This window comes from Schistosoma mansoni, chromosome W (assembly GCF_000237925.1).
Source record: "Schistosoma mansoni strain Puerto Rico chromosome W, complete genome".
NCBI lineage: Eukaryota > Metazoa > Platyhelminthes > Trematoda > Strigeidida > Schistosomatidae > Schistosoma > Schistosoma mansoni.
In genome coordinates this window covers 38,838,082-38,848,565 of record NC_031502.1, presented here as the reverse complement: position 1 = coordinate 38,848,565, position 10,484 = coordinate 38,838,082, and the positions used below count along the sequence as shown (strand labels likewise).

At 35.4% G+C, this 10,484-nt stretch overlaps 1 protein-coding gene across 1 annotated transcript; it reads left to right on the top strand.

Moving 5' to 3' along the window:
* Positions 1-728: 728 nt before the first annotated feature.
* Positions 729-9,241, top strand: Smp_068840 (putative tbp-1 interacting protein; the record flags this gene model as incomplete). The annotated part of the gene is made up of 9 exons (XM_018789636.1): positions 729-750; positions 787-872; positions 907-996; positions 1,035-1,146; positions 1,185-1,255; positions 3,429-3,503; positions 5,450-5,503; positions 7,749-7,808; positions 9,188-9,241. The coding sequence occupies 9 exons, from the start codon at positions 729-731 to the stop codon at positions 9,239-9,241; spliced, it is 624 nt and encodes a 207-aa protein (XP_018655059.1).
* Between the last annotated feature and the right edge of the window lie 1,243 nt (positions 9,242-10,484).

Genomic DNA, 10,484 nt, shown 5'->3' with positions numbered 1-10,484 from the left:
CAGCCATCGTGTGCCACTATTCATCTATCGATGAACATTCTTTTATTTTTACTATCGAAAATCCGTTCAAATCAATAAAATCTTTCCCTTAAGTAATAAAATAATTTAACCCAGCTGGATCCCAGGTTTTGTGTGACGACCACGACGATTGATTGGCGACGTTGGGTGATGTGGCTCAAAATCCATTACAATATCCCAGATGCATTTGATTCACATCCTCCCTTAGATCGAGATTTTCAATATTCCTTCATGCACTTGCTTTAGAGCTTGATTCTATTATCATTGGTGCTACGAATATTCTGATAACTTCGCTGCTCATCCTTTTAATTTTGTCTCACTTTTTTTATGCTCATTCGTTCCAAGCTCTGCGTTGGTAATGACTGACTGAATACTAACCAGCCACTTGGGTTCGGGCAGTCAAAAACTATCGCTCTTCCTTACAGGAGAAGTGTTTCCTTAACGAGTATACGGATCGGTAATAGGTTACTGAGTTACATTACCGTTATTATTGTTGTTTCTTAGACCCTTGATCGCTGTACACTGTTTAGGTGGATCCAATAAATTGTTTGCCAACTGGTTTCCCAGTTTTACCTTTGATTTTAAGATTGACGCGTTATTTTGAGAGATTGTCAAACATTCACTTCCCTAGCTTTGAATTGTTTTGAACTAAACATACTTGGCTTCTGCATACTGTATAATTGATAATTTATTCGGAAAATTAGACCATCATGTCTAATTTTGCTTGCAAAGGTATTTTTTATTCATATCTGTCTTATATTTACGAAGGTGATGTTCTCACATTTTTTGAGAAAGAGAATAGACCTTTTAGCGTTATTGATGTGTGTAATGCTTTAAAGAATTATGGAAAAACGGTAACTATACCTGCTTAAATTAGCGATTCTGTAGGGTATTTCTAGAGCTCTGGATGATCTTGTTGAAGAAGGTTCAATTAAAGAGAAAGCTTATGGAAAGCAAAAGGTTTATGTTTATGACCAGGTTAACATAACGCACCGAAGTTTATTAATTCATTGTAGAATAAGCTCCCCTCATTCGATGAAAATAAGATTAAAAAGATGGAGGTTCAAAATGCAAATTTATCGGTTGAATTAACAGAAGAACAAAAGAAACTGAAAAGTGTCAATGAGGGTAAGGTGCACCAGTTCTAATTTTTCACTTTTGTCTAGAACTTAAAAGGGTTACCTCTAGTCTTACAAAGGAAGAAGCAGAAAAAGAGCTTACTCAAGTAAAGGAAAAGGTGAATATTTTCTTAACTAGCTAAGTTTAATTTTGTGGAAAAATTATTTTTAAGGATTTATTTAGTGTGTTGGTTTGTTCATTAACGGCTAATAATTTTTACAGGGAGAACGAAGAGCCAGTAGTTGGTTTTTTGACATTTATTTACAAATCAAGTGTATACTAAGCGATATTAAAAATGTAAACCCTAGCTTTGACAATAAGGTTCTGTTTGTACTTATTTAAAAGTGAGTTAATTACTCAAACTGTTGAAATAACTGCATTTGTGCAAATCCTATCGGCTGTCGAATTTTTCGACAGACTTTGTGTTATAAACGATACGAAGAGAGAGGATACTGCTTATAACGCTGGGGTTCTGGTTACAACAGTCCTTTCACTTTTTACACGTATGTGGGACGTTAATTTGCCTTAGACGAATATCTACACTAGATTCCCACCCAGTGTCTATTCTACAGGACTTCAACACAACTCAGATCAAGAACACGAGATTAGCCTGACTATAACGTCAATATATTTCCACACCAAAATCCGACACAAAGAACAGTCAATCAATAAGTGTCCATCAACAAGGAACAGTTAATACATAATAAGGATAGGGGAATATATATAACACATAACACCTGTCATCCTATCTAATGTCTGACTCATCAAGACAACCAATCATTGTCATCCTCGCCCACACATCACTTTGACTGTCATAGTTTTTTATGGTCTCAGTTTATAATACTGAGATAAGTATTGGGTGCCCTTAAACAGTCAGTCTTTCAAGCATCTGAAAATAACCACTTAATTTCATTGATTGTGTGATTTGGCATAAAAGCAACATAAAACCAGGCCGTAGTATTAGTTGGTTCTAGTTGTCACGTTTGAAGTCAGTCGGAAAAATCCAGTCAACCAGACGAGAAGCAAAGCAGAAATGCTAGCAGTAGAAAATTAAAAAACGAGAGATAAAAGTAAAATAAAGTATTTGGAAATTGTAAGATAAAGAATGAATTCATGTGTTAAGTGGCTACTGATTTAACGGTATATCATTTAAGGTCTTCGAAGATTTACTACGGTTGTCAGATAATGTAAATTATCATGGCAATAGCTGCTGATTCCATGGATTAACATCATCTTGTGGTCTATTTTCTCTTGTGATATACCAATCTACTATGTTAAACATAAAACATGTTTGGCAGTGTTTGAGCATTTATATCAAATTGAAACCACCTTAGGTTCACAATCTTATCAGCTGATTTACCACCTCTACTTACTAATTGACGCAAGGCCTCTGTATTTATTTTGTAGTTCAGTTGCACGGATTTAGTACTTCAAACATAGCCTCCATCAAATACAAGGATTCTGTACGTATCCTAAACCCTCAAAGGCCATTTTTCACACCCTTATGGTAATACAAAAACTGTTCTGTACTCACCATTTTATTAATGGTCGATTATATTGCCCGATTATATGACGTTAGTAAGCTCAAACTAACTACTTATATTCGCGCCGAGATTTCTTCAGCTAGCAGCACACTACAGCTTATAGGACCTAGGCTTAGGCAGAGGATGGTTGTTTGTTTAATCAACTCCATTGCGTTTGCCATCAGACATAAAAAATATATATTCCGGAATTTCGGAAACTTCTGAACAGGATACATATGTTATCATAAAATATCCGTCACTTTAAATCCAACCCAATTAGAAGGATCAATATCTTTTCACCAACACCATGATCATTAATTTAGCCCACGTGATGACAGTTCCTAAACCGCCTCACCTAAATACCTGAAAATCTCTGCATTCTCATGCTTTTCGCTGTCATGGTAGAAGAATAATTATCAGGGTGCCGTCGTGGGTATATCTAATTGAGGGATATTCGTTAGTTCATCTAAAGTCAACTGAAACTTCGTAGGAGATGTCCTTACCACATTATAGTTCTGTGGTCCGTCTCTTTCCTTAGTTGGATTATTATAATTATTTTTGTTGAGAGATAGGTCTTTTATTATTTTAGTGCACTGTTTACATTTCACATTGGTTTTTAAGCTGTAGTCGTCAGTCTGTTTACACAAATATGTTAGTCGTCTTCAATGAATAGTAATAATAATCTTGTTGTAAACAACGAAACGTTTTTATACAATTTAATATACTACTCTTGACTACTTTAATATTCCATTCATCGTCTGTTTAAAGCTAAAGGAAATCGAAACGGAAGTGAAAGCACTCAAAGCTAAAGGACCAGGGATTACTAAAGCTGACTTGAAATCGGTTAGTTTTCCATTGAAAGTTATCTATATTTCCGTATAATTTTGAAATAAATTACCCATGTTACTAACGTTGCTACTGTGACTAGAACACTTTTTGCTTGAAAACTTATCTACTAAGTACTGTTGTATTTCGCGGTTCTACATCTAATCAATATTTGAGTGCACCATACCAGTTTTATTACGTAGTGCTATCACGACATGTCAACGATATCGAAAATCAGGCTTGGTAATTATGCCTTAACTTCATTAGCACGTTGTTAACCCACAGGAATCATCCCGAAAGTTCATGCGTTAAACAACATAAACTCACCACATCAAGGTAACAGCTACGATCGGGGTTTATGACAGATATCTGAATCCACTACATCAAACTGATACAATATTTGTATCGAGTTAAGAGAAATCACATTTTTATATCTTCTCTTAATGAAACAAAGTGCACGTTAAAGAGCCCGAAGGACAGGTAGGTTGGAGGAGGGTATTTTAAAGATTTTTATCCTGATCTTAAACATTAATCGGATACTATTAAATTATCCAGATATAGTTCATCCAAAATAACTAAACTATTGAGGAGTCTTTCAGTTCTTTGTGATAAACACATTTCTGTTGCGGGCAGTTAAGTGATCAAAAGACTGAGTCACTGAAGCAACCCACCAAACGAACCGATAGTCAAAGTAAACACAATTAGACAGCCAAATAGGTTTTCTCAGTATCATGGGAGTTTCATCAGTCTTGATGGTCTGATGTCTGACAAAGTCTTGGCACGGATTTAGAAGGCACAATTGACTTTTGCCGACTTGGGTCACTTGTGGCGTAGGAGAGATATCCATCTGCCAACCAACAAACGAGTTTACTGCCCATCAGTTTGCTCCATTCTACTTTATGGATGTGAACGATGGCCGTTAAGAACAGAGGATATTCGTAGGTTACTAGTACTCGATGATAGGTGTCTTGGAAGCATTGCTCCTGTATTTTTGGACCATAGTTACCAATGCCTGGGTTAGAAATAGGATAGGAAGTAAGGATGGCGAATCGATTGATGAGGCAGTGAATCTTCATTAACTGAGTTGTTGGGACATGTCACGTATGTTGAACCAGCTCCTACCTCGATGAGCGATGTCTTCTGGTGCAGGAGTTGTCTGGAAGAAAGCTAGGGGCGGCGAGACTAAAACATGGCATCAGTTCATGAAATCACTGACAATCGGACCGAGACATGTCAATAGGTACAGATTATAGGGTTGTGGTTGGCGTGATTATGCAAGGATTTTCAAAATGTTTTTTGCTCTATTGAGTCTTCGAATTGTTTTTTGAACCGTTTTAACAATGCTTAGTCATGTCTAGTTAAGTTATAATTTTCTTGGATTATTCTTTACCACCGTAACACGTTTCACGCACTATCTGAAATCAGTATTTTGACTGTCATCATGTGACAACTGCCAATCTAAGTTAATGTTATTGACAGTTTGACTGTAATGTTATGTGTTGCTGATTTTCCACTTAATGTGTTCCAAATTCTTATCGTTGGTTTTTTAAGGGCCCTTCATACTCTTTACTATTGTAGTCCTTGGAAAATTAAACAAGTATAAATCAATTATCGAACTGAAGTTGTATTTTTGTTTTTTGTTGTCGTGTTGAAGGCGATAATCCAGAGGCTATAAACGATATTGTATTTGTAGAAGGATCCGAATAGGTTCTTATAAAGTGATGGTTTCCGTGGTCTGCAAATCAAATCAAGCATGAGCGTAAATGCATTCAGTTGAAGAATTTTCTGAAATACAGATTTTGATTCCTGTCGAGATTTGAGAAATTATTATTTACGTCCCCTAATACTTTCTGTTGGCTAGGCCTTTATATTGTAAATCTATTTTAACTTTTCGGTTATCTTGCGTTATTTCGGCTAAAAAAGTTAATAAGCATGTGTACGTGTGTATGTTTCCGTCTTACTAGGTCTCTGAAAATCATACGAAAATGATCAACGAATGGAAGAAGCGTAAACGTATCGTGAGTTATGGAACTTTTGTCCATCTCCTTTTATTTTGGAGAGTGAATTACTGAATCAAGAAACTAGTTTTTAATGACGTATGTTTTTCAATAAACAAAAAAATCGGGGTAAAGCAGTATTAGACAGTTGCAAGTTTGTCCTTACCCTACAGCTAAGATCAGTGTAAAATACGACTTTTGGTTTACATGACAAAGTTATGTAGTCGCTTATAAGATCTTTAGAATGACTATTTGTTCACTGTCTGATGAGTAAAAGTGGTAAATCAAATCAGTATCTGAGATTAAAGACTAGTTGTTTATAGTAGTATTGCAATGTGTGCTACTTATCTCGACATAAGTAGTACATAACGCTGGTCAGGAATGGAATGTCTAGCAGCAGAAGGTCGAGAAGGAAAGAACGGGAACAGAAAGCAATCGGTATGGAAATGAAGGAACAGTAAACTCTAAGACGATTGATTGACATTTGCAAAGTAACAGTCAAGTTTTAGACAACTGACTGACATTTTACAAATTAAGTTTTTACTGTATGGTTCTCAGATTTTACTAAGATGTTCTGTAATTTTGTGTTCAAATACATTCGATTGTCCCCACCTGTGTTTTCGTTCACTACAGTAGTAGAAGAAGTTTATAAACCGTTGCAAAGGTTGCATTACTATGAGACCTATGGTGTTTTGGTACCCAAAAGGCGAGTCTTCATTACTTTACCATTTAGGGGTGACTCAAATAGTCTCATGTTGAAACGAAGACTTAAATTAGCTATCAATAGGACATTTTATGCAATCCAACTCTCCGTTATTAAAAAGTCAAGGTCTATGTTTCAGCAAAAGCACAAATAGTATGTGAGCGATTGTGTCACATCCCCATGCGTTTATCAATTTACATGTGTGAAAACACGTATATAGAGAAGATCAATCGTTAGCTGCAAGTTTGACTAAACACATTTAACAAGCTGCAAAAACAAGCGAATTCTGATGGTCGAATAAGGTTACAGGATAGACAAATATCTTCATCTATTACAAAACACTCGGTTGAGACCAGTCATAAGTTTGATACCGAGGAAACCTTTGTTGTCTTGTGCAACAGCTTTCAAGGGTGTATGCTTAGGTTTATTGAAGCCTTGGTTATACAGAAACTCAAACCCGCTTTATATGTTCAAAAATAATTCGTTCTTGCCGTATACCTACCCTGGTAATGCTGATTTATTATCCACCGTTGTTTCCACATTGTTTTTGTGTACTTTATTATTATCTTGGTTTCAGCTTACCTTTTAATTTATCTAGTTGTTGATCTTTTCATATAAAATGTCTTAACAAGTATATATGTGGTCAGATTGTTCGAAGCGTATTGCGCAAATATATCATATACTTCTGACAACCTTTGTCTTCTCATTGCATTATCAAAATTTATCACAGGAACTAATTGTTTTAGAGTAGTTGACAAGTTTTCTGTGGCGAAAACATCTATGCAGATGTAATATATAAAGATAAAAATACATCTACCAAATAACTATCCCACGAGAAATACACTAGTAGTGCATATTTGCCCTAAAATAGTTTGTCATTTGGAGTGAACGTTTATATTATTACTTCATATTCTACACATACTTAATTACAGCTAAGTTTTCATGAAAAAACCACTGCTTGTTTAACATCAAATTGATTTTGTAAAATCTTAACACTTGTTTTTTTAAATACTGTTGTCTGAATATCATTTACTGGGCTTACAACGATTATATTTGTACAGTTTGTCTTGACTTTAATCCTCATTTCTTCGCTACGTCTTCTTTTTTCTGTTTCACACCATACTATGTAGTCATAGTAATTAGTTTAAATAGTAATAGCTGTTTTATATACTATATACATATGAATGAGTAACAACCTCTTACTTCTACTAGTCCTTTATCATATCTGTATTGGTCTAGTATTCTATTTATATTTGGAATTTTTTCCCCTATTCTAATTTGATTACCTTGTTGCTCTACGTTTTGGAACTTTTTATCTTAAATAATTTGACTACTTTATAAACATGGCTCCTAATTCTTTTTCTTTAGTTGCTGATACTTACTGACTATGTATTTTCTTGTAGTACATACTGAAATGTTATTCCTATGCAGTTATTTGAAGGTTGTAATTTCATCTTGACAGTGAACTGGGCACTAATATCATCTTAATTTCTGGATGAACTATTTAATTTTTCCATGATTTAATTTGTTAACCATTGTTACCGATTCTTGTTCAATTATCAGGCAATGAATATTGTTGATGCCGTGGCTGAAAGTTATCCTTCCAGCAAGAAACAGTTAATGGTAAGCTATGGGAAGTTTTCTACTCGTTCTTAGCGCTTAATAAAAATTTTGAAAGGTCTTTCCTATCTATTATATTTGATTGTCAAATTTTAACTTGGTTACACTTCTGTTCCCCTGACTGTTGATACAAAAGGCTGTTGAAGAGTTAATGACTGCGTAGGAATTGATTCTAACTCCAGTTAGTATTATTCTACTCTAGGATCTGAAATTTTATCTTCCCTGTAAAACACTGCTGTTTTACATTGGTATTTAAATTAGTAAATATCCGTTCGTTTGAATGTTATGTAGTTAAATGTTTGTAGGAACTGTCTCATTTAAACCATACATTCCCAATTTTTATTTCTTATCTTCTAGATCTTCAGTTGTAGTACTCCTTTCTTTTAGGGAGACAAAGGAGCTAAATAAAAACTGATAAGATCACTTATGAATTCGAGTTATAAAACATTGACATCAGCTTTTAAAATGGTCTCCCTTTACTCGTATTATATTCTTGTCTAAACTTGGATTTTTTTGTTTTAAATAGTTTCAAAGTAAATTTGGAAAAACAGAGATATTACTCTTTTAAATGTATTTGCAAATGTATTAAGGTTTAGATAAATTTTCGGTAGGTTATTATAGTTTTTTCTAAAACGGTGGAATTCTCACAACGATTCTAGCCCAATGGCTGAACTAGATATCTCAAAACTAAATAGTGGTACGACCAATGGAGACAAAATAAACGCTGTATTTACAACTCCTTGCTCGTTTAGCGTTAAGGTATCAGTCATAACATCAAAAGCGCAATCAGAAAGAAAATTTGTCCTTCAAGTTACATTTGGCTATATCTAGCATTGACATCAACAATTACGTTAGAGTAATTAAGGAGTACGTTCTAAAGATGAGTTAGTAGCTTAAGATGAAGAATGAAGAAAGAAATACCATTGTGAGTGGAGAAAAATTAAAACATTGGATTAATTGTGTAACAGGATAGGTTCGCTTTGATTAAGAAATATCTCTGTTACACATTCGTGAGCTATGGAAATAGCTACTTCGACTAATCATAAAGGATAAGATTACGTAACACGAAAAGGATAAACAAATGAATGGAGTTATTGACATTTTGTTTTGGCTTATTTGTGATCAAATTAGTCGATTTGCGAGATGGCTGTTTATCTGTATGAATGGTTGTCCACATTGAATTATTAGGATAAATTCATGTGTGGCTGTACATCAATATTTACTGAATTTTAATCTGCTTTATTTTTTTGCTTTCAATGAACAACACCGTGAATTACAGGTTGGCTATTGAGGTAATGTAAATATATCACTTTACGAACTTGATCAGTACATTTATAGTTTCTAATTAGAAACATATACTTCAGTCATTCATTTTATTCCAGTCTGATATAGGCATAGAAACAGATGAAGACCGTGGGATTACAATACCGACGTAAAATCAAAAGATGGTTATCAGGAAGCCCAAACTTATTTTCTTTATACATATTCTTTTGTTCCGTTTTTACTTCATATCATTGTTTTGTTTTTTTCCAAAGATAAAATTATGGCTAAACAGCGCCTAGCATTTTAAATAGTTTTTCTTATAAAGTTAAGATTATTTGTTTGAAGCCAGTAAGTGTAGTTGTAGGTTTGAATACTACACTACAAACTTCCGTTTTGAAAGCTTGGCAGTTTCACTAACCTTCACACAACACAGTGTGGCTGAAGGCAGAATACAATAATATTTACTTGATGAATACTTTGCACTGGATTGTTACTGTTAGTAGTAAAATTTAGTTACAGTCAACGTATGACCTAGCATCGTCACAAATTGTCACACCATATCAACACATTGAGATGAAAATAACGGCATGGGTAACGAAAGAGTGGAAACAGTATTAGTATCAATGGTAGTAAAAAAAATAAAGTTTAGAAAATACTGTCTGAGCTTTAAAGCCCATGAATTTACTTTTCGATGAAGTATCGATCAGCTGCAGCCTACATGAATCGACTAGCAATCCGTAATGCTGTAGAAAATCGATACCGAATATGGCTGTGGGAACGTTGGCAATGACGAACGTCCACAGATACTGTCGTCGGTTACTCAGATTAACCGTAAGCTGTCGTGTACCAGAGGTAGGAATGACTGAGTCATTCGCAGCGCGTAGTCGAAACATTGTAGCTTGAAACTTACTGTTACCAATCGGTATGATAGAAACTTGGACACCTGTATCTACCAGGTACCTAGCGTTAGTGCGATAGTTGCACACGTAAGATAAGTGGCCAACCTGGGGTAGGGGGCCAGCGAGTACGACAACATTTACTCGCCGCACCGGAGTTTTCCACCGTGTATGAGCAGGGGGCTCGACAATGGCGGGTACCGGACCCAAAGGTGCGGTGGACACCGAGTGCTAGTCCTCGCTAATATTTTGTCTGCTATGAGGGCAAATTGAGTAAGTGATGTGTCCTCGCGCAGGGCCGCGATCATAAGCTGTATATATGCTGGTAAATATTCGAGCCACAATTCCTTAACTATTTCAGAATCTGCTGTCGTGAGTCCTGCTGAAGATTGCAGGCGCGTGAGATGGTGGCTCGGTTAGCATCACTCAGGGGGTGGAATGCTAATAATGTCTTCAATCGTTCCTCCCTCGATGGGAGGAAATGTCTGAGAATCACCTCCTTGAGACGATCGTAGACGTC